Source organism: Amblyomma americanum, chromosome 1 (genome assembly GCF_052857255.1).
Source record: "Amblyomma americanum isolate KBUSLIRL-KWMA chromosome 1, ASM5285725v1, whole genome shotgun sequence".
Classification (NCBI taxonomy): domain Eukaryota; kingdom Metazoa; phylum Arthropoda; class Arachnida; order Ixodida; family Ixodidae; genus Amblyomma; species Amblyomma americanum.
In genome coordinates, this window is record NC_135497.1 from 318007562 (window position 1) to 318031995 (window position 24434).

Consider the following 24434-nt stretch of genomic DNA (forward strand, 5'->3'; position numbering starts at 1 on the left):
CCTAACAGCCATCTTCTCGTTTCTTTCCGCGAGTGCAGTTTTACTTTCTCGAATGCGCATCTCAAGCGCATGTGAGCAGGCATTTACCACGTAATGAAGCTAACACTGAGGGGCCAGTTGAAACGAAATGTGCGCGCTATTTATTTGTTTATTACAAATAGCACCCGTTGGGAATTAGGGTTACATGCAAACACAGTTAAAAAGCAGAGCACAAACAAAAGCAACGAATAAGTTAAAACGAAAATACAAAGAGCTATACTGAACGAGGAAGACAAGACGTACACTAGTTAAACAAGCTATTAGTCAATTCAAAAAGCAGAATGTTAGAAATATGAAATAAATCAGACTGCGGTTATGCTCTCCATGGCGGATGAAAAATCGGGTTCACACTCTAGGGAAGACACGAATAGACAAAACAACTTACACCATAAGCGCTTGTGGTGTGCGTCTTGTCCATTATGTCTTGTTTGCCATGTAGCGCGTACGTTTGATGCTCTGGTAAGTTTGCAATTTGAAATGCAATTACACAGCCCTGTTTCTGTATGCGAAATAGATCAAGACGAAAACCGCATGTCTGTTCCTTTAATAACTTCCTTTATGCATGGCAGTCACCGTCTGCCATGCCGTCTGACGACGCTCCTCGAGCAGGCAGGTAGCAGACTACACGCGAGAGCCAACCCCAACGCGACCACAGCGCTACTATCTAGGCACTATAGCGCTACTGCCTCGCCTGTGATTGTGCGGGATTGCTCCATACCACGGGGTGTGGTGCGTGCGCGGTCTTTGTAAATTCTGGCTGCGTAATATTACAGTGCCTAGAATATACTTCTAGGCACTATAGTAATATAGTATATGATGCTCAAGTGCATACAAATAAATAAAAATATACATCTCAAATGGCCCTGTGAATTTTAGTGACATATAATTTCTTCGTTCTTAAATAAAATTCGCCATTTTTAGCGCCTCTTGCCGCATTTTCTGTATCGTGTGCATCGAGGAAGGGACACTCTTGGAACGCTCTGTGATATGCTTACAGCAGCTGGCAGTCTGCATCCTTAGCATCTTTAGAACTAGTCCGTTTTGGTCCCTAGAAATATTAGGGGAACAGTAACAGCGTCTAATTCGTCCCAGTGCCGAAGTGTTTTCTGTCGGAAAATGTTGGGCATGGCTGTTCTCCCAGCAGCCGTGAGAATTCCGCTCCCTCAATTCTCACGGCACTCGCCTGTCATTGCCTGTACATACATGATCACATATGTTAACTGCCGATAGAATACTTATACTTAAGATTTTGTTATTCTTCCGGCAGCCGTCTCACGGCAAAAAATTGCATTCCCCATATTTTCACGCTGTGCATGATCACATGATAATTGATGGTAGAATAAGATATTGTTATTCTCCCGGCAGCCGTGAACATCTTTTTCCATTTTCATGGCATAGTTAGCATAGTTACGGCGTTGGCGCAGAAGTTGACCCCGTCAGCGGAGCACTTCAGGCTTTTCAACCCCTCGGTCCAGCCATTCATGTTGCCTCACGTACTTTTCTTTTTCCGACGTAGGTGCGAATAAATAGTATTATTATTAGGACTTCTAGGCGTTGCAAAGTTTTCATCTAACCAAGAACATGAAGAAAGACGAGGGAAGATGTGGGCAGTCGTCACGTGACAATGCACAGCCAATGAGAGGAGAGTGCCGTGAGAATTTCGGAAACGCAATTGTCATAGCTGCTGGGAGAATAGCCACTAATGGAGCATGCAGAGCATGTTTCAAATTCCTTGCAGGTAAGGGTCAACGTTGGTTCCAGCGCTATTAGTGGCGTGACACAGACGACATACATTAGGGTGGGGCAACCTAAAATGATTGAAAAATTATAAGCCCCTGCCTGCAAATGACAGAAGGATCGAAGTGAATTGGGCACAGCGATTGTGTCCGTTCCGATACTGTTCATGTCTCTTTTTGCGCTGTAACCACGGCAACCTCCTTAGCTAAGCATGCACTAGTTAGCCCGCGATACTTTTCATGTCTCTCTTTGCGCTGTAACCACAGCAACCTCCTTAGCTAAGCATGCACTAGTTAGCCCGCGATACTTTTCATGTCTCTCTTTGCGCTGTAACCACAGCAACCTCCTTAGCTAAGCATGCACTAGTTAGCCCGCAAAAATATTCTTGCGACACAAACAGGCTTTCCTTTTCTAGCGCTGCGTCTTTACCAGTGCATAAAACGTGGTCTGCCTTTTGCCTCCTTTTGCTCTGCACAAGAGTGCCACTTTGTCTTGGTGTGGTACTACTGCGTCTTGTCACGGCGTTCCCGACACCAAAGTTGGCAGCCTGGTCTTCACACGTATATGCGCACAGTGCGTCGCCTTTTTGCTTTTCGCTATTGTTGGTATTTCCTCTGATACTGAAATTTATTAAGGTGGTTCCTTTTACGTAGTGTATACATACAGCACCAGACAGTCCTGTTATCTCTGCAGAGCGGGCTCTCAGACGCAGTGTTCTCTCGTATCCGCCTCGTACAAGCAAATGACGGCTGGATGTCTTTTTTGCATTGCGAGCATGTAATTCAAACACGCATGATCTTTCGCCTTATAAAAACGTGTACTGCCTGCTTCCCAATCTGAGGACTCATGTTATGTGCTGCGGCCTACATTGAAAGAACGGAGCTTCAATGACTATAAAAGCTGTTGAAATAGTTAAGTGGTCTTTGTACCTAAAACTGGGGCCATTATACTAAATTGGCCGTTTCTTAACCAGTGGGTACACCTTGAAACAGCAACTTTGGGTAATGGGACAGAAGTACAAGTCCCCGGGCAGAGTTGACTCGTTTGCTTTCCTCTAGTGTGCTGCCCCACTACCTCATGCTCTTGATTGCTGCAGCACAAGACCTGCATTTACAAATTCTTCATGAATGTGTGATGTAGCTGCACAGCAATGGAGAAAGCCTCGTCAACAAAGGTCTCTTGGTACTCTCGTCCTGGCCACGAGGCTTCAGCGTGATGCAATTGGAGAGCTTTGTCCACGACCTAGATTGACTGCATCATGCTGCTTAAGCACCTGTCTACAAGAGCTCATGAGCATGTGCGGGGTGAAGCCCTTTTGAAACTACAGAGTGGAAAGACACGTTCATCTAACATCAGCATACAGGACGGTGAAATAGGGTACATGAAACGGGATTCATGAAAGGGGCCTGTGAAAAGTGGTCTCAACAAAGATGCGATGTGCCTAGGGTGCTAAAGGATGCCGCTTCACAAATATGCTCCATGAATTTTTTGGATTCGTTTTGTGGAAGCTGAGTTATCTGTAGTCAATATATGAATTCCCGCGTCTTTCCCTCTCTCGTTACTTTTTGCACACTGAAATATCGGCTCTCCTCCATCGGCCCCTTGCACTCACACCCTCCGCTGGCTGCCGGCACGCATGGACCAGTGCTAGCAGTTCGCTGGCGACGTAACGAGTGCGGATTCGGGCTGTTTGCATTGCCTGCATGCACAACCCAAAGAGTTATTTGTTGTTAGCAAAACATTAAATGCTTACAACACGAGACATTCGTCATGATAATTAAATGCACCGCTATTGCTGATGCCGCTTTCCCGTGCCATAGACCACTCAGCCACAGAAGCAGCACAGAATAACACCCCTACCCCTATTTTCCCGTCCGGACTACTTCCGTACCTTTCACAGCATTGCAACTGATATATGTGAGTATAGGCATTGGTTGCTGCAGGCGAGCCGAGTGCTTACGAGTCTACCACTTGCAGCTTCCATTCCAGACAGTAGTAGAGCTTCCAACAAGGAGACATTAGTGCCAGCGCCACACAACGAGGAAGCACAAGGAACATGCATACGCCTGAACACGTTTCACAGCGCTGCATAGCATATCCTGCTCAGTGTTGAAAAATCTGGAACTTGAGGGGAAGGAGAGGTGCTGGTGGCAAGAAAAGTCAGGCTTGGCTGCATGACAAGCACTTATTAATACCCCAATTATTAATCCTGGCCAAGGCAAACCACAGCTGAAGCCACAGCCAAGTGCAGGCACTGAGCTGCTTGCGTACTATACAACTGCCCTACTTGCGACCTGCCCATTTTGTGAAAGTGCAGCAGCTACAAGAAGCCATTTGAAAGAATGAACAGGTAAGGTGGAAATGAAATTTTATTCGACACGTTTACGGAGTGTGTACAACACACATAATACAACCACAGAGTCTTTAAAGATTAGCAGACATACCAATAGTGGTGCAATTCATGAAATGGCAGGTAGCCAATGTCTATATTAGGCGAACAAAGGAAAGAGGCCTGAAGTGTTGTAGGATAAGCGTGTGGAAGGAAGTGATAGAGCACTCCTCATCTGCATGGTTGTGCTTAGGACAGCTGGCCAGAGGACTGCACCACCAGCTTCTTCGAGGTCTTGCCACTCTGGCTACCGTAGCTCTCCATCTTTTTCACAACGTCCATGCCTTCAACTACGGAGCCAAAGACAACATGCTTTCCGTCAAGCCTGGAAAACAAGGAAAACGCAAGTCAGTTACATGCGGCTTTAAGAAACAATATTTCCTGTTGCAGCTCTGGTTACAGCTCCGTTTGCACTAACACTGCTAGCTAAACTGCAGACTGCACACTGACGACCTTCAAATTATTGACAAGGCACCTACTTCATTTCGAAGCCAATTAATTGCAAGTCTCCAGAACATGAAATGTTTGCAGAAATGAGTGCAGGATCTAATAAAGGTGCTCTGGACCTTTATTTGGCCTGGTTTTCATTTTTTTTGTCTTTCCAAGCGGCTCCAGAGTTAGAACGTGCACAACCAGACCTCTGCAGATAACCTGCCATGACATCACAGGCACGACTGCGCACCGTGCAGCTTCCAAGGCACACATTAGAGCAGCTGATTTAAGCAGACTGGACAGAACACTTTCGGTGTGCTTGGCATGCAACCTGGCAGCCCTTGTAATGCCAATGCTAGTTATATGGTGACAAGCAGCACTGCACAAGCAGATAGGCAACTACAACAGCATTCCCATGCTCCCGGGTGATGAAGCTGGATTTGGACACAAAAACTCAAAAATGAACCATGAGCTGGAATGCAGAATAGGCCAACCTTAAAGTCACAACGCACTGAGACTATATAGCTTGGCTGCAATGCAGTGGCCATCTTCCTACTGCACTGTGTGCAAACCCATTTTAAAAGTTCTGATAACCTAAATATGATCATCAGATGCCATTTGGCGGCCACTAAAAGGGACAATTACCCGCAGTCGCTTCAGCAAAAGTAACGAAGAAAAAGACTGATGTTCTGAACGCTACAATTCAGTTGCCAAAAGGCAGTCACTTCAGCCAGGGTGATTACAACCCAACCGAGAAAGCTAGGCCCGTACAATATAATATAGCTGGGTCCTACTTCCTAGTTTCCTCACCTTAGTCACTGGCTTAAGAGACACCACGCCCATGCTATTGCTGGCCCTAATCCGGTAACAAAGAACCAAAATGGTATGTGGTGTCGTTGAAGCTAGTGACAAAGGGCAGTAGGCCCAGCTTTCTCTGTGCTTGAGTTATCAACTCGGCCAAAGTGACTAATCACCGAGTTGTCAAGTTGGGAACTCACTTTATCATATCACCATTGCTGAAGACACTGTGGGAAATACAAAAATGGATTGGGATCTGTGCTGAGACAAGTTATTTGGGCACTGGCTCAGTATGTAACTGATGAATTAATTGTTTTGAGCAGAAAGGTTTGTACTTTCTCAACCACAGTGAGGACAACTTTTGTTATGTAAAAATTAATCCTGTGGCTTTATGGTTATGCTGATGTTCGTTGATCAGCAAGAGACTTAAGGCCGAAAAAGTTGTGCTAACGATTTGCCCATCACTTGATTCAAATTCTCGGCGTCAATACCGAAAAAGACTTCGTGTGCAAAGAACTGTCTCCGCAGCACTTTCTAAAGCAGCCTATGATTGCAATTCCTGGATGTCATTTTTTGGTGTTCTGAAAAAAAAAAAAAATTGATAGTTTGGTTAACTTCCCAAAGCAGCTTAGGTTATGAAGAATGCCGAGTAGAAGGCTCCGGGTAATTTCCAGCCACCTGTGGTTCTTTAACGTGCACTGACACTACACAATATACCGGGTGTCCCAGCTAACTTGAGCCAAGGGTTAAAAAATTTATTAGAGACAGGCAAGTGAAACCAGTAGCATATTGGTGATAGCCATCCTGGGCACCACAGGCAATTTTTTGTTTTTAAATTAAAAAAGCCAGCGAATACAAAAATAAACCACGTGACTGACGCATTTTTACGCCACGATCGTGCTGCTCTCAAACCTGGTTTGAGCAAACGAAATCACCTGCAGCTTTGACTCCACAGCCCCGCACCAGCGGCAGGCCGATATGTTGGCACGTATGACTGTACGAGTTGCCGCCACCAACATATCTGCCTGGCGCTGCTGTGGGGCCGTCAGGTCAAGGCTGCAGGTGACTTCGTTTGCTCAAACCACATTTGAGAGCAGCACGATCGTGGCGCGCGAATGCGCTAGTCACATGGTTTATTTTGTATTTCGCGGGCTGTCTTTGAGGCTGGGGAAAAAAAAAAAAAAATGACATGCGCGAGGGCTCTTTTTAATGTAAATGATTGAATGGGGGGTTTCTGAAGGTATCTGCAACTCTTCAAATGCAATTTGTTGTCTAAAGTCAATATTGTGTAATTAGATTACTAAACTAGTAATTTATTTAAAAACAAAAAATTCCCTGTAATGCGCAAGTTGGCTGTCACCAATATGCAACTGGTTTCACTCCCCTGTCTCTAATAATTTATTTTTTAAACCTCGGGCTCAAGTTAGCTGGGACACCCGGTATGCGTCTCATTTCGCTTCCATCGAAATGAGACTGCTGTGGGCGGGGTAGAACCCGCACCCTTTGGGTCAGCAGACGAGCACCATGCGATCAGAACAGTAACATATGAATACATGTCAACATTTTATACTGTGTCCCCTTAAATTTAAACCAAATCAGCTTCTCTACAACAGGGCATGACGAATGACATTGAAAAAAAAAAAAGAATAACTTAGTGGAGGATTTTCCAGTGGACACAATGCATGCAAGAGTTCTGAAACAAGCGAATACCACAAGTGGCATGCCTTCGGCTTCAAAACCAAGCGGTCAACATGATGCCACCTTGCTTTTGAAACGAAAGCATAACCAGTGCACTAACTTTATAGCATACAAATATGCTCAATGGCCTCTACAGCTCAGCACAGCAAGTAAAGAAACTCCATTACCTAGGCTTTGAAAACATTCTAGAGCACGAAAACAAGTGCAAGGAATCTCACTGTATGACAAAACAAAGCAGTTGTGGTCCTATTTCCCAGTGGGCAATCATGCTGGTGTACCAGAAGCCAAAGCTACAAGGAAGATCTATAGCTTTGACAACTGGATCAGTAGCCTTAAACTGAAGTCTCACTGAATGATTACATTCATTTAAAAAATCACGCCAGCATTAGGACACCAGGGCAATGCACTGCTATGGGCACAACCTAATTAAATGGAACAGCAAAAAAAAAAAACACCACTGAACTCCAAGCAGGAAGATAGCACCTACACATGCAAGCTGAGCCCAACAAATAGCACTGACCAAATGCACAATTACAAGAGCAGGTCACCACCTAGGCAAACGAGCAAGGTAAACCGGGACACAAAACTTACCAAGGAGTCTTGACAGTGGTGAGGAAAAACTGCGAGCCGTTGGTGTTGTGACCAGCATTGGCCATTGACAGAATACCTGCAGTGCGACGAGAAATGAAACTGCCGTCAGTGCTCCAGAGTGCAAACACCCGAGGGCGCCCATCTGCCTCGATAAGACGAGGCTCCCCGAACAATCGTGGACGCTAGGCAATGCGAATCGAACGAACACCACAAACTGCGATCGCCTTACCGGGTCCGGTGTGCTTCAGGATGAAGTTTTCATCCTCGAACTTCTCGCCATAGATGGACTTGCCGCCAGTGCCGTTGTGCTTCGTGAAGTCTCCTCCCTGGCACATGAAGTTGGGGATGACGCGGTGGAAGGTGCTGCCGCTGTAGCCGAAGCCCTTTTCACCCGTGCAAAGCGCGCGGAAGTTCTCTGAAAACGAAACGAAAAAAAAAATGCGTCATCGTGCAGCCAGATACTCATCTCGGTTTGCAGCAACGATACAACGTGTCCTTAATTGGAAATACACGCAATGGTTAGGGTTAACTTACCGGCGGTCTTGGGGGCCACATCCGAACGCAACTGAAAAACACAAGACAACGTGCGATAAGGTTAACATGACGTGCAACTGAATCATCGGGCGCGGTCAATATAAGGAAGTATCCTGCAAAAGAGCCCTCTTGCAAAAAGAAAAAAAAATGTCGCAACCACCGACCGTCGACGATCGATTTGGCGGCAAGAGTTCGAGCACAATTTTTGCTCACTTGGCCAACTACTGCAGTTCGTAAAATGAACTTCCTATGCTACAAGGCAGCTAAAAGGTAGCGAAAGGCTACTTTTGGTCAAGGAGGAACAGCTAGTGAACTTTGAACAATGACAATCAACGTAAGCCTAAACACGCCTACTACTACGCATATCGCAAATCCGGAAAATAACGCAGATTTTTTGCCTGACGCATACACGCAAGCTTAATCAGCATTAAATTCGATGTCGAAGAATTGATGTAGTTTCGCCTACAACAGCGGAGGTTTTGACGACGATATGCGGTATGAGGCACGCCATAATTTGAATGAAGTACCAACCGCCGGCTTCCATGTTAAAAACCACCTTGCGATATCCTCAGATTCTTTATAAATAACTTACCTCAATAACTATCCGTCCAAGCGGTGAGCCGTCGGCGGTTACGTCGAAAAACACCCTGGGGAGACCCATTTTTCCGGCTGCGGTCGCGAAGCTGCAACTCAACGGAATAAGGGGTAACTTCAAAATGCCGGCTTTCGGGGAGAAAAAACTGCTTATGGCTACTCGCACGTGGGCCATTATATACGTACCGCAGCAAACCGGCTTGAGCAACCTTCTAAGAGCTTTACGTTCTTAAAAATTATCTCCGCTAAATGCGACAAATTGCTAATTTTATCTGCAGTCAATGAAATTATCTAGAGCTGACTTTCAGCAACACACGTGAAAATATAACGGACTATATCTATGTGCGCACGTATATCTACGCGTGTACGTAGTGCGGTTATATTTCATTCTTTGTGTTAATGTGCGAGACGGGTACTTTTCCGTTGAAGCTTCTCGCGCTAGTTGACAGATGACGCAGCAATCGTCAGCGATGTATTTATGGCTACAAGAAGAGGAAATACTGTAGTAGCTCAACATCCTCCAGAACTATGTAATAGCAGCCAATTCCGCCCAGAACACAACAAAAGCAATTTTATCATCACTATTTATGTGCATTTTGCAATGATTTTAAGTATTGATTTCGATTTCGGTTCCGACCGAAATAGAGTTAGAAACTCTGGTTCTAACGTTGCCGACCAAGCGCAGCCGCGCGGAGTTTAAATAATTCCGGCATCACTCCAGTTCCCTGCAATCCCTGAATGAATGGAATAGCAGCCGAATAGCCACAGGTGGGCAAACAGAACTGGGATCCCAGTCACCATATATTAACTGAGAGAGAGAGAGAGAAAAAAAAAGAAAGAAAGATCCCTTGATCTTCAACCCCTGGCACTTCTGCGTAAAATTTCAGAGCTTTGTTAATTTCACAAACTGTACTACACCTTCCCACAGCTAAGAAACTCTGTATTGCACCCGCCGCTTCGCACCTCTCACCGACTTTTTAACAAGTTTGCGGCGCATACACGGCTCCACAAACTCATTTAACAAATCTTTTTTACTTAGTTCCGTTACTTTCTGGATTGACCTACCCGATTTCATAGTTACTGAAATAGAACCTAATAAATTCAGGCAGTTATTAACAGCACATTTCAAGGGCTGAGTTATTTTGCCGTGTTTTTTGAGTGTGTGCATGTGTGTTTTCTTATCTTTCTCCAAGTTGCTCTTAAGCCACTGTGTCTTTCTTAGTGTTGATACCTTTGATAATGTTTGTAATGTTATTGCTGAACATGAACCCTGCACCTTGTATTTCTTGTTGATATTACCGACCATTGTATCATGTAACGACTGCTCCCGCCTTATGTAATGCCCTAAGCTAAGGGACTTTAAGGGTAAATAAATGATGATGATGATGATGCCGAATGGCATCATTTCTAAACAAGATCCCGATGGACACTTGTATAGAGGATGAATCATGTTTTACCTGGAATGCAGGACCCTATGGCTTAGCTACTTAGCCGTAGCCCCTTCATTCAGGTTAAAAAACGATTCCTGCATAGTTCTGTGCCCCAGACAAGTTTTAGAAAATCCGGCTAAATTCCAAGACTGGTACAGATAGAACAAAATCTTTGAAGCCGCCTTTCTATGTCTCAAGGCGACAGGACCACAATTTAAAGCTTTATGAATTTCCTTTTTAAGGTGACGTACTCCGATATTCGTTTTTTTCTGCGAACAGTTCGCGAATGGAATGCTTTGCCGCCACATGTTGTTAATGTTCTATCAAATGAAGCTTTTTTCAGGCGTTAAGTGCACGATTTCTTGTTTTGTGAATGTGTGTCACATATAATAGGGAGTCTAAAATAAAATTATGAAGGGAAGAGGTCTGAAGAAGACGAAGAGGTTTGCGATAAGGATGACGTGGATTAACCGAAGACTAAAGAAGATGAAGAGGAAGCATTTGGTGAGGTGGAGAGAGATGATTGGTGGAGAAGACAAGAAGGAGAAGACGACGACAAGGCACACGTGGACTAACGCCAAGGCTATAATAGGGCGTGGGAGAGCGAGGCACGGGGCGGAAGAACAGAGAAGCGAGGCTCCGGCGGCTCAGGGACGCTTCGGCTGGGAGAGAGCGACGCCGGCTACTGCTCCGGTGAGCTCGCGTTCTACGGCTTTGCATCGTGGACTTCCTGCCGTTCCTGAGCCCGTTACGGGGAGTTAAAGAGCCTCTGAAACGCCTTCCGAGGGGAGCACATTAACTCAATCACCGCACTGTGTTGCCATGAAAACCAGAGCCAAATAATACTCTTCTACACGCAGCAGACGACCGACAATCACGCGTCAAAGTTGGCGAGCCCTTCCCGGCGACTTTTTCATACTCGCACTTTCCTCCGTCCCCCGCATCTGTGTAGACAAGGTGAGAGGTGGCCATTGGTTAGATTCTTTCAGACGTCAGGCAGCTACCGTGGCCGCGGCCAATAAGCTGCTTAGCTCCACTCCCAGAGGGGGTGGGGGGGGGGAGGGTGGGGGGGGGGGGTCGGCGAAGGAGCGCCTACCTTCCAGCGCGCAAAAAGTGATGAGGGGAGAGGGAAAAGCTCGAAGACGCTAAAATTCAAATTTTAACTACAGATAACTCAGCTTCTACAAAGCGCATTTAAAAAAAATTCTTGCTGGACACTATTCATGAAGCTGCGTGCTTCAATATCCCAGGCATGCCGCAACTTTATGAGAGTCCCCTTCATAGCCCCTTTAACTGAGGACGCGACCACCTGCTACGGCCAGGGGCAACACCACCTTGCCAGGGGTGTCTCCAGTGCTGTTGCCACCCATCCGGGCAGTGCCCCCAAATCCAACAACACCGGCATCACCTTCACGGGCGCTTGGACCGGGAGCTTGTACGACGTAGCCAGCGACGCCAGCCGCAGCACGTCGAACGCCATCTCGACGCCGGCTACTGCAGCCATACAACACCGCAGCCGCACCGAACCAACCGTGTGCACGAACGCCGACCGCTAACAGCAGAACGCTAGTAGTAGACGCTGGTAGCAGTGTTCCCGGACCGTGTGTATTTATAGTCTGTGTTTTGTGTTAGTTTGTTCGTTAGTTTTGTGTGTTAGTGTGTGTGTCACGTAGGGTGTATTAAATATGCGTCCGTGTGGGTACACCTGCCGCCTAGTCCATTCTTTCGGTCCGAGTGTTCTCCGGGGAGGTCCGTGACAATGTGAAAGTGCCCCCCCCCCTCCTGCTTTAATGCCGAAAGGCGATGCAGGTACCAAATAAATAAAAAATTATAAAATAAAAATTTCTACCCAAAGACTAATGTATTTCACGTGGCTTCAATACAGTATTCTGCATCTTTATCGTGCAGACTTAATTTTTCCCGCCTCAACCGTTGGCTCGTTAACTTCGCACAGAGGTTGGGTATTGCGGTAATTTTTGTCTCGTAATAACTATGACAACAGTAGTTACCTGGTTCAGCCGCGTATGATGCAAACCTGCAATCGTCTGCGCCGAGATTGAGGAACCAATAAGCCCCAACGGGAAATTTTCGCCAAAAAGAAAAAAGGCGGTGGTGGCGCCATCTGTTGTTCGCAGGTAAAAGCGCTACGGCGCGAAAGGCTCCGCGGCAAGATACCCGCCGCGGTGGCTCAGTGGCACCTCAGTGGGTGGGGCGCTCGGCTCCTGATCCGGAGTGCCCGGGTTGGAACCCGATCGCGGCGGCCACGTTTCGATGGAGGCGAAACGCCAAGGCGCCCGTGTGCTGTGCGATGTCAGTGCACGTTAAATATTCCCAGGTGGTCAAAATTATTCTGGAGCCCTCCACTACGGCTCCTATTTCTTCCCTTCTTACCTCAATCACGCCTTTATTTATTTATTTATTTATTTATTTATTTATTTATTTATTTATAAATACTGTCAATCCCTGGCGGTATTTTTACAGGCAAGGCATAAACGCATACAAAAAAGTCAGACAATATATGAGAAGTGTTTTACAGCAAGAACTGTAATTTGTAAATGGAAGAAAATTGCAGTAAGAAATGAACGAAGAAAGAAAACGCTTTTTTCATGTCCATTCTTGAAAGAATCTAAAGAAGCGATCGGGGATCTCCAGATCGGGCTTCTTAGCTTTTTGCCTCCATAAAAACGAGGCGGCTGCGTTTTTATGGAGGAAAAACGCTAAGGCGACCGTGTGCTGTGCAATGTCAGTGCACGTTAAAGATCCCCAGGTGGTCGAAATTATTCCGGAGCCCTCCACTACGGCACCTCTGTTCTTTCACTCCCTCCTTTATCCCTTCCCTTACGGCGCGGTTCAGGTGTCCAACGATATATGAGACAGATTCCTTTCCCCAAAAAACAATTATTATTATTATTATTATTATTATTATTATTATTATTATTATTATTATTACGTCCGCTGACCCATAGAGCCAGTTGTGCGTCCTTCATTTCCTCAAAATCATCGGAGCCTAGAACGTTGTCCACGCCAACGCCAGTGAACGCCGACGGCCTATAAAAACAGAGGCGAGCGCTCCGTTTCGGCGGCGGCGGCGGCTGAGTGACGTCAAAGCTGTCACGTGGTTTCTCCTTGGTTCAGGGTCAAAAGAGGTCATATTTAGTGCCAGGCGAAGAGCGGCTTCACCTAGCGTAGTGGATCTTTCGCTTCAAAAAGAAACGCGGCCGGAAAGGTTAGCCGATAAAGAAGTTCGCTTGCAGTTTTCAAATACCTGAAGTAGAGTACGGGCTCTCCGCGACATGCATTTACAGAAGTATAGATTGCACAAGGCGTGTCCGGCAGGCAAGAATGCACCGCGCTCCACCCGGCTAGTTACGAAGCTAGTCGAGCGCACCTTATAAATAACCGCGCTGATCGAGACTAGCTCCCGCCGAACGCGCGGTGCAATACGTGATTCCACGCATCCAAGAGTTTAACCACCAGCGGCGATTCGCAGTTTGAACCGTGCTGTTTCTGATGATGCTAAGAATCGACAGAATGTGGTGAAGATGGTTGGTGTATTGGGCTTAACGTCCCAAAGCGACTCAGGCTATGAGGGACGCCGTAGGCTGCGGAAATTTCGACCACCTGCATGGGGTTCCTTAACGTGCACTGACATCGCACAGCACACGGGCCTCTAGAATTTCGCCTCCATCGGAATGCGACCGCCGCGGCCGAGATCGAACCCGCCTCTTTCGGGTCAGCAGCCGAGCGCCATAACCAGAATGCGGTGAAGAGGTGCCGTGAATCCTCGGAAGGCAGAAGCGAAGTTCATGACAGAAAAAAAAACGAGAGTTCGTTGAAATAGGCAGGTGACGACGAGACATGTTTCATGAAATCCAGCTTATGCCTACAGGCAGGATAATTAAAGGGAAGCTGAAACGGTTTTCACATTGCATGAAACGCTGTGGTTCGGAAGAAGGGATTTTGAAAATCATGTGTGTAAATTTTTTCTTGATTCTGTTCGCAAAATGAGCCGCAATCGCTGGTTAAAAACACTGCGCCGAAACGCCCTCTTCGCCTCCGGAAGCGCCGAATGGGGGGAAGGAACGGGCGGAAGTGACGCCATTCACGGTTAGTCTGCCGGCCGTCCTGCTTTGCTTGGTGCTTTTCGGCCCGCGCTTTGGTGAACGACGGATCCATAATTTGCAAAACGCAGTTCTCAAGCCAGCTGAAGAAACGCGCTAAGCAGCAACACAGTCGGTGCTGGCCGGATATCCCCGTAGATGACGTCACGACGATGCGGGCCATTCGCGGCGTTCGCTCGGCGCCCTGAGACGCTGGTGCCCGTTTTCTTCAAAAAAAAAAAAAACAGCTTTTTGCGTTTCTTTCCGCCCTTTTCGAATGCGATATTCTTTTTCAGCGGACTAAAAACTATAAAATGCCGCATGGAACTCAATTTTTTCGAGAAATGCTTCAGTTTCCCTTTAACTATGCTGCACATCGAGAAACTTTGGGACAGTTACGGCAGTGCATTTCAAGCAAAAAACAGCAGGGACTGCGGAGAAGTGGCCTGCCTCATGAGAGCCATCCGCGCACGTCGCCCCCTCGCTTCTCGCACGATTCAATTGGAGCATGCCCCGTAGGGACCGCATCTGGCGCCAAGTTGTTTTCACTCGTTTGTTCACCTGAAGAAACACCTCGCCGGAAAATCAATCGCCGACAACGAGTTCACAAGAAGAGTCGATGTTCACTCGGTAGACGGTAGGCTTCTATGACCACGGCATCTAAAACTTGATCCCCCAGCTAAAAAAGTTTTCGGATAACGGGGGAAAATATGCGGTAAAAGTGAAGAAATGTAAGAATAATTACTTCTGCGTGAGCTACAATTTTGTAGAATAAATTTTTTCAGAGCCGTACGTACTGGCCTCTGTATCCTTACTTTCCGGACACTCCTAATATATTTTACTGTCGATGCTTACAAATTGCAGCATTATGATGCCGCCCATTAAAGCTACGTTTTTATGCGAGTCAGTGCAACCAGGTCACATTATATAAACATTTCACAATGCACACGCTTACATCCGTCGATATACAGTCTAACCTCCCACATATACAGGGATTTTCACGTAACTTGAGCCAACGCTAAAAGAAAGTAGTACACTGCAGATGTGTGAAACTAACTGCCTATTGTTTGCCGCCGTGGGGTGCATCTCGCAATATTTAAAAAAATTCGCCTAATAACATTATTAGCTAAGATTAAACACGTAAAATTCGTAATATTCATTTTAGGCTCAAACGCGCTCCGTTAAGCTGCAGAGGGGTTTCATAAACAGCCGATTCAGTGCACTGCATAGCAAAGTAAACCTCGTAAAAGGACCCAGGGTTTACTGTTCAGCCCTTTATTGGAGATTCAATTGGCACCCGTCAAGCTGTAAACTTGAATCCTTAAGGGTGCCCTGAGTGCTCCACTATGCGGCTTGGAAGCACACCATGTGGCCGAAGAGCTTCGACCAAGACTGTACTTCCTGCGTGGTGTTTTCTTTCTTTCCACCGCATGACTTCGCCCGCCATTGCGCTACCGGGTTGTAGCGCCCTTAACCGTGCTTTAAACGAACGAAGCGTGCGCGCTGACCGTGTCGAAAGCCGCCGCGGTGGCTCAGTGGTCATGGCGCTCGGCTGCTGGCCCGAAAGCCGCGGGCTCGATCCCGGCCGCGGCGGTCGAATTTGGATGGAGGCGAAATTATAGAGGTCCGTGTACTGTGCGATGTCAGCGCACGTTAAAGAACCACAGGTGGTAGAAATTTCCGCAGCCCTTGACTAAGGCGTCTCTGATAGCGTGAGTCCCTTTGGGACATTAAACCCCAATAAACCAATTAAGGAACCAATCGGCTACTCTGCGGTGCCTCACTCAATAAATAAAAAAAGCAGCGGTGGCTCAGTGGTTATGGCACTCGGCTGCTGACCCGAAAGACGCGGGTTCGATCCCGGCCGCGGCGGTCGAATTTGGATGGAGGCGAAATTATAGAGGTCCGTGTACTGTGCGATGTCAGCGCACGTTAAAGAACCACAGGTGAACGAAATTTCCGCAGCCCTTGACTAAGGCATCTCTGATAGCGTGAGTCCCTTTGGGACATTAAACCCCAATAAACCAATTAAGGAACCAATCGGCTACTCTGCGGTGCCTCACTCAATAAATAAAAAAAGCAGCGGTGGCTCAGTGGTTATGGCACTCGGCTGCTGACCCGAAAGACGCGGGTTCGATCTCGGCCGCGGCGGTCGAATTTGGATGGAGGCGAAATTATAGAGGTCCGTGTACTGTGCGATGTCAGCGCACGTTAAAGAACCACAGGTGGTCGAAATTTCCGGAGTCCTTCACTAAGGCGTCTCTGATAGCGTGAGTCCCTTTGGGACATTAAACCCCAATAAACCAATTAAGGAACCAAACGGATACTCTGCGGTGCCTCACTCAATAAATACCGTATTTTCGCGATTCTAAGCACCCCCCGAATCTAAGCACCCCCCCTATTTTCGGAAAAAAATTTCTGAAAAACTTTGCATGCGAATCTAAGCACCCCCCTTTTTGCGCGGAAGAGAGCGTTGCCGAGGCCGCCAAGTGCGCACTTTCTTTCGTCGAGCCTGTGCAGTCCCGAAGAGGCGCGGCCTGCGCGTTGTTGTTGTTGTTGTGACTGAGAGAAGGATGAAAAGGAAATTGCACGGGCCTGCCTACTGGCTCGAGCCAAGCCACCACCGCGGCCACGTGCAGATAGAGGAGAGTTAAAAGATCAGAGGAAAGATAAAGAGAAAAGATAAGACGCGCGTCATGGGTCCGCCGGAGCGGACGCTGCTGAAAAAACAGATAAGCGGGCGAGGCCGCGGCCGCGCTCGCCGAAGCGAGGACAGAGGCGGCACAGAACGCAAAAAATAACCAAAAACCAGCCGAAAGCAACCGCGATAATTCTGTCAGTAGTAGTAAGTAATTATTTATTTATTTATTTATTTATTTCTTTTTGAGTAGTGTCGGGTCTGTCAGCCTGTTGTCACATGGGCCTGGTATCGGCGGCGCTCGGCTAGTGTCAGTTGCTTGATAGCCCTAACGCCTAACGTGCCTAACGCAAGTCGATATGAGTGCAAAGAGGGCTGCCTACAGCTTGAAGTTCAAGCGAACTGTAATCGAGTTTGCCGAAGATAATGGCAACCACAGTGCCGCTGCGGAATTCGGCGTGGACCGGGCGTGCGTCATCAGGTGGAGAAAACAGCGGGACCAGATTTTCAAAGGCGCCGCGACACGCAAGAAGTTCACGGGACCGCGCAAGGGCCGACATCCGCAAATTGAAGAAGTCTGCGAGTTTGTTCGCAGCGAGCGATGCAGAGGCTTCGCTGTCGCTGCTGATGCAATTCAGCTCAGAGCGATGGAAATAGCAACACGAATGAAGATTCCCCGCACGGTGTTTCGTGCAAGCCGGGGCTGGGTGGAGCGCATGATGAAAAGAAATGGATTTTCGTTGAGGCGTCGGACAACAATATGCCAGAAGCTGCCGTCCGATTTCGAAGAAAAACTTATTGCCTTTCAGCGGTATGTGATTAATCTCCGCAGGCAACACAGCTACGAGCTCGGCCAGATCGGCAACGCTGACGAGACGCCGGTGTACTTTGACATGCCGATGGCGTGCACAGTTAATGAAGTAGGAGCCCGAGAAGTAAAAGTGAAGACGACAGGTTACGAGAAGCAACGTGTCACTGTGATGCTATGCGTAACAGCCGACGGCCACAAACTGCCGCCGTATATCATCTTGAAAAGAAAAAGCCTGCCGAAGAATGAGCTTTTGAGATGTCATCGTACGAACCCAAGAGAAAGGGTGGATGACAGCAGAACTGATGTCCGACTGGATTCGAGTCGTGTGGCAGCAGCGCCCGGGAGCATTGCTCGGCGCATCTGCAGGCACACGGTCAATGCTTCTGTTGGACGCGTTTCGTGGTCATCTCACCCCCCAGGTAAAAACAAAGCTCCAAAACAGCAATTGCGACCTGGTTGTTATTCCAGGCGGCATGACGCCAGTGCTGCAATCTCTCGACGTATCGGTAAACAAGCCCTTTAAAGCTAATCTTCGGCAGGAGTATGAAGAATGGGTGCGGAACCCCGACCGGAAGAAAACGCCGACGGGAAAGCTGCAGAAAGCACCCCCGTCAACCATCGCAAGGTGGATTTCGGAGGCGTGGAAGCGGGTGCAAGTTGATGTTGTGGTGAAATCATTTAAGAAGTGTTCCATTACAAATAACTTCGACGGAACAGAAGACGACCTGCTCTGGGATACTGAGAGCGGCTGCTCGAGCGGTGCGACGGACTCGAGTGGCAGTGAGAGTGACGAGTAGCAGATAGCGGTGCGTTCACTGTCTGCAGCTATTTTTCTTTTGAATGTTTCCTAAATAAAATGTTTTTTCTCGCGCCCGTTTCATCGAGATTTCGCCGCGAAAAGAGGGGCCCGAGGGGGGGGGGGGGGGTCTAGATTTTTCGAATCTAAGCACCCCCTCTCACTTTGGGCATCGCGATCGTGAAAAAAAGGGGGTGCTTAGAATCGAGTAAATACGGTAAAAAAAGCAGCGGTGGCTCAGTGGTCATGGCGCTCGGCTGCTGACCCGAAAGACGCGGGTTCGATCTCGGCCGCGGCGGTCGAATTTGGATGGAGGCGAAATTATAGAGGTCCGTGTACTGTGCGATGTCAGCGCACGTTAAAGAACCACAGGTGGTCGAAATTTCCGCAGCCCTTGACTAAGGCGTCTCTGATAGCGTGAGTCCCTTTGGGACATTAAACCCCAATAAACCAATTAAGGAACCAATCGGCTACGCTGAGGTGCCTCACTCAATAAATAAAAAAAGCAGCGGTGGCTCAGTGGTCATGGCGCTCGGCTGCTGACCCGAAAGACGCGGGTTCGATCCCGGCCGCGGCGGTCGAATTTGGATGGAGGCGAAATTATAGAGGTCCGTGTACTGTGCGATGTCAGCGCACGTTAAAGAACCACAGGTGGTCGAAATTTCCGCAGCCCTTGACTAAGGCATCTCTGATAGCCTGTGTCCCTTTGGGACATTAAACCCCAATAAACCAATTAAGGAACCAATCGGCTACGCTGAGGTGCCTCACTCAATAAATAAAAAAAAGCAGCGGTGGCTCACTGGTTATGGCACTCGGCTGCTGACCCGAAAGACGCGGGTTCGATCTCGGCCGCGGCGGTCGAAATTGGATGGAGGCGAAATTATAGAGGTCCGTGTACTGTGCGATGTCAGCGCACGTTAAAGAACCACAGGTGGTCGAAATTTCCGCAGCCCTTGACTAAGGCATCTCTGATAGCCTGAGTCCCTTTGGGACATTAAACCCCAATAAACCAATTAAGGAACCAATCGGCTACGCTGAGGTGCCTCACTCAATAAATAAAAAAAAGCAGCGGTGGCTCACTGGTTATGGCACTCGGCTGCTGACCCGAAAGACGCGGGTTCGATCTCGGCCGCGGCGGTCGAAATTGGATGGAGGCGAAATTATAGAGGTCCGTGTACTGTGCGATGTCAGCGCACGTTAAAGAACCACAGGTGGTCGAAATTTCCGCAGCCCTTGACTAAGGCATCTCTGATAGCCTGAGTCCCTTTGGGACATTAAACCCCAATAAACCAATTAAGGAACCAATCGGCTACGCTGAGGTGCCTCACTCAATAAATAAAAAAAAAAGCAGCGGTGGCTCACTGGTTATGGCACTCGGCTGCTGACCCGAAAGACGCGGGTTCGATCTCGGCCGCGGCGGTCGAATTTGGATGGAGGCGAAATTATAGAGGTCCGTGTACTGTGCGATGTCAGCGCACGTTAAAGAACCACAGGTGGTCGAAATTTCCGGAGTCCTTCACTACGGCGTCGCTTTGGGATCTTAAACCCCCATAATTCCAATTCCTGACCGTGTCGATGTGAGCGGCCGACGCAGCTCTCAGCATCGACCTGAAAGTGCGTCAGACCGCGGCGGCTGCGTTTCGATGGAGGAAAAACGCTATGGCGCCCGTGAGCTGTGCGATTTCAGTACACGTTAAAGATCCCCAGGTGGTCGAAATTATTCCGGAGTCCTCCACTACGGCACCTCTTTCTTCCTTTTTTCTCTAACTTCCTCCTAATTATCCCTTCCCTTACGGCGCGGTTCAGGTGTCCGCCGATATGTGAGACAGATACTGCGCCATTTTCTTCCACTCCCCCCCCCCCCCCCAAAAAAAAAAAAACCTCCGTTCGGGTCATGCTTAGAGTTCCTGCCTAGAGGGAACTAACGCTGGCGCCACCATCTATGTGAGCTTCTTAAAGAGCACTGCCTACAGCGCGGCAATTCCGGGAAAAGATTTGTATTTGGCTTGGCTATATGTGTTGGGCCGAAAACTTAGATTTTGCCTGGGAATTGGTTGCCGCGCCACGATGCTCTCCTCTGTAAGCAGATTAGATTGTTTCAGCAGTGCGTTTGTCACTTCGTCAATAAATTCACAGCATTTCTTCGAGGTTTGCCTCGATAAGCGTCGAATTGTCACGGCTCAATCTACCTTTCATGCCCAACAACAGCCGAACCAAATAAGAAACCGCATCTTCCCGCATGCCTTCCCGGCATTCTTGAGCCACTCCATGGTCGACGAAGTGCATGCAGCGCCGCCAGCTTTTCTTCTGTAGGTAATATCGAGAAACTCCACTGGGTCGTGGAAAGCGCGCGCTGCCGTCTCCGATGGCTGATAGCAGGGCCCTCCATGTGAGGGACACAGTGAAGGACTCTGCTGATAGGCAGGCCACCGAAAGTCCACTGATACGAAGCTTTCATTCAGCCATCATATAGGCGAAACAGAAATGGAAGGAAAAGCGACGAGGTCACGTAGTTTAAGTCAGCCTCCGTGTTTCGTTTTTTTTTGTATCATTATTGCGCAGCTCATCCAAGTGAGCAGGGGCCGCTGACTTTCGAAAGAATGCATCCACGCGTTTTTTTTTCAAATTTCACAAGGTTTTTTAAAACTCCGGAATAAGGACCACGAAGGAGGTACAAGGGCTATAAAAAGAAAGGCGAACTGCGGTGCGCCTGCCCGCTCCGATATTCACATTTTTGACATTGCGCTTTTGCATCTTGGTGGTAAGAAAAAGACGCTAGCATCGTCCATGACTGTATCATGCAGCGTCTTTTTGGTACCACTCGGGTACAAGCACGATGAAAAAAATGTGAATATCGGAGCGGGCAGCTGCGCACCGCAGTTCGCCTTTCTTTTTATGGCAACAGTTTGTTGCTTCAGAAAAAGTGAACCAGTTGTTTCTGAACCCCTTCTGCAACTGACTACTCGGCGGAATTTAATATATACGCTGAGTTTTACCGCACGATGACAAACAATATGTTTATGGTTTACGGGGGGTTTAACGTCCCAAGGCGACTCAAGCTATGAGAGATGCCGTAGTGAAGGGCTCCTGGCATTTCGACCACCTGGGGTTCTTTAACGTGCACTGACATCGCACAGTACACGGGCCTCTAGAATTTCGCCTCCATCGAAATTCGCCCGCCGCGGCCAGGATCAAACTCGCGTCTTTCGGGCCAGCAGTCGAGCGCCGTAACCACTCAGCCACCGCGGCGGCTGACAATATGTCTCTGCATGGTTTCACGACTCTGCGACGTACCATTTTTTTTCTAAAGCGTTGGCCCAGGCCACATGGAACACCCTGTATCGGCGATGTTCCACTTTGGGGAATTAGCCCTTTTCACTGAATGTTCGGTCTAAAATCAGGCTTAAATGGAAAGGGAATCCTAACTTGTTTCCAGGGAATTTCTTGAGTTAAAGACCACATACAGGGCAAAGCGCAGACGTAGCTACGAAGAAACCAAAGGGAGAGAACGATGCAATCTATGCCAGTGCTGAAGGCCTTTCCTTGCAGGCGCTTTCGAGCCTAGTCAAAGCACGTCAGTTGCTACCGCTGCGATAGCGCAACGGTGTCACACGCCCCCACTTTTCAAGAGAGCCGCGGAATAGATAACGAGATAAGGCCGATATATGGCGACGAGCACTGAGGCCCCCGGTGCCATCACCTGCCAGATTATAGAGCCAGAGAGAATCGGCTGCAAAGGCGCATGCGCTGTAAGCACGTCCGGCTGTTTTTCCCGCGCATATGCGTCTGGTGCCACCCATTCTCGCTGGCTGTCGGCACTGTAGCGCTTTGCGAAGCGCGGCTACAGTGTCTAGGCACTGTAGCGTGGCGGCCATGCGCTTGCATGTTACATTGTTTTTAGCGTACTGGGGACGTATTAGCGGATACGTATACCTGCTTACTGGACACCGACTGCGCACGCTCAGTGGCCCCGCCTAGTCCCACCTGTGCATGTGCGCAGTAGGCGTCCTGTAACCGGTTTACGTATCCGCTAATACGTCCCCGGTACGCTGAAAGCGTCCATGTATATGGAGCTTTCATTCTCGTCTTATCGCTGGTAGAAAATATGGATCTGTCTCTGTGGCGCGTTTATCATGGCGCCGCGCGCTGAGACAGCAGTATGTGGTTACAAATCGCCCATTGAAACACGCTCTTCGGTTTCGCGGGGCTATAAAATCTTATCTGGATGCCCTATTGGAGTCCGGCATTAATTTTTGTTCCAGTTCCCGAAGGTTCACACTTTCGAAGGACCGACCAATTTAGGAGTAAATACGGTATACTCATGCCATTTTTACGACTCAGGTACGAGTTCCTGCCAGTCATTTGTGCGCTTGTTTCGTTTACTTCCAAGTGCATTCTGAATGAATAAAATTTCAAAGTGAACCCTTTGCAACTAATTCCTTTAACGCGTAAACTAAAAGATGCATGGTGATGGCGGCGGGCATTTCTCACTGGTCGCTCCCGCTTGAATTAGTACATAGTGCTGCGCCGAAAAGAAAACACAGACGCGCAAAATGAATATACATACTTGGCCAGTTCCTGCACTTTGGCCTTTATTAATCCCGAAAAACTGCAAGGAATAACGATGAAAAAAAAACTTAAGTACTACAAAATGACGCAGAGAAAAATGCGGAGATTTTCCAGACTGTCTCAGGGAAAAAAGTGCTCGAAATAAAGCTTTTGGTGCTTAAGGAAGAGCTTTTGAATCTGGAATCGACGTTCTGTGCAACTATCATTCTTCGACCTTGCACAACCGCACACGATTTCTGCACATTTGGAACGTCCGCGCATCGTTGGCCACGACGTATGCTTCACCTAGAGGTGAAGCAGCGCCTAGAGGAGGCGCTGGCTTCACATAGCGTGAGTAGCGTAACAGATGGATCATTGAATCACGCGGTGTTACAGAAGCGCACTGATGCAGGGGGTGACTTTTTTGTTCAGATACACGGCAAGGGTAAATATGACGGGTGCACTCCGAGCCGATTATTGGTCCTTTCGCGACACTGGCCATATATGGCGAAGGATGATGAAAATGGAATGCAGTCAGGGAGAAGAAGTGTTGCGCGCTACCTTTGCCCAAAACTGTTATAAGAGCAAAGGCTGCTCCTTCAATTTCATAATTCCAGTCGCACTGCTCGGACATCGAGTACATGGGCAGCTGTCTCGAAAAGTAACCATACATGGCCCGTTAGATACAGTCAACTTGTCAGCTGCCAGCCCTAATGCGTGTTTTTGTATCACAGCGTACGGAAAGCATAAAATTTATCGCCACCGGCCTTAATTTTCCATTTTGTAGGATTCACGCAACGAGCGCGAGTTTCGAGATATTTGTCGCCATAGTTGTCTTCGAATGTTCCTCACAAGACAATTGAAATCACACTACTTTCAGCGCGTCCATTTCGTGACCGGTAACAGTGCACCGTTGTAAATTTATGTTACAGCCCGCCACCAGATCAACAGCAGGGCATGTCAAGCTCTCCAGTGGGGACTAACGACTCGGGGCGAGTATCATCCGGGCACTTCAAACCATGCACTCGTGAAGAGAATCTCAAGAGCTCAGATGAATGGAGCCCTTCAACTTCAAAGCTTACAAAGATCGCAAAAACTTCATAAGTGGGATGCTTACTACTGTACTCAGCTAATAGGCGATACTGCGAGAATTATGCTTACACCATCCAACCCGTGTTATGACATGTCCACCCAACCAAGTAGTTTAATACAGCCGAAAGATGAAATCTGCGCAAATGCCTTAGCTGTCCGCTCATTCCTTTCTTTTGTAACAAATGTTCAATATTTAAAAAAGGCACG

The 24434-nt window shown here is 48.0% G+C and overlaps 1 protein-coding gene and 1 long non-coding RNA gene across 2 annotated transcripts in view; both read right to left on the reverse strand.

Annotated features, from left to right (window-relative positions):
• Positions 1-24434, reverse strand: part of LOC144098873 (uncharacterized) — a 240719-nt gene that overhangs the window by 186321 nt on the left and 29964 nt on the right. The gene's annotated exons all lie outside the window — the stretch shown is intronic.
• On the reverse strand, positions 4128-9162 carry LOC144115386 (peptidyl-prolyl cis-trans isomerase-like). Its single transcript, XM_077649758.1, has 5 exons — positions 8811-9162; positions 8219-8249; positions 7914-8099; positions 7685-7760; positions 4128-4490 (listed from the first exon to the last, which is right to left on the reverse strand). Exons 1-5 carry the CDS (start codon positions 8985-8987, stop codon positions 4355-4357), a joined length of 606 nt encoding a protein of 201 aa, XP_077505884.1. The 5' UTR covers positions 8988-9162; the 3' UTR covers positions 4128-4354.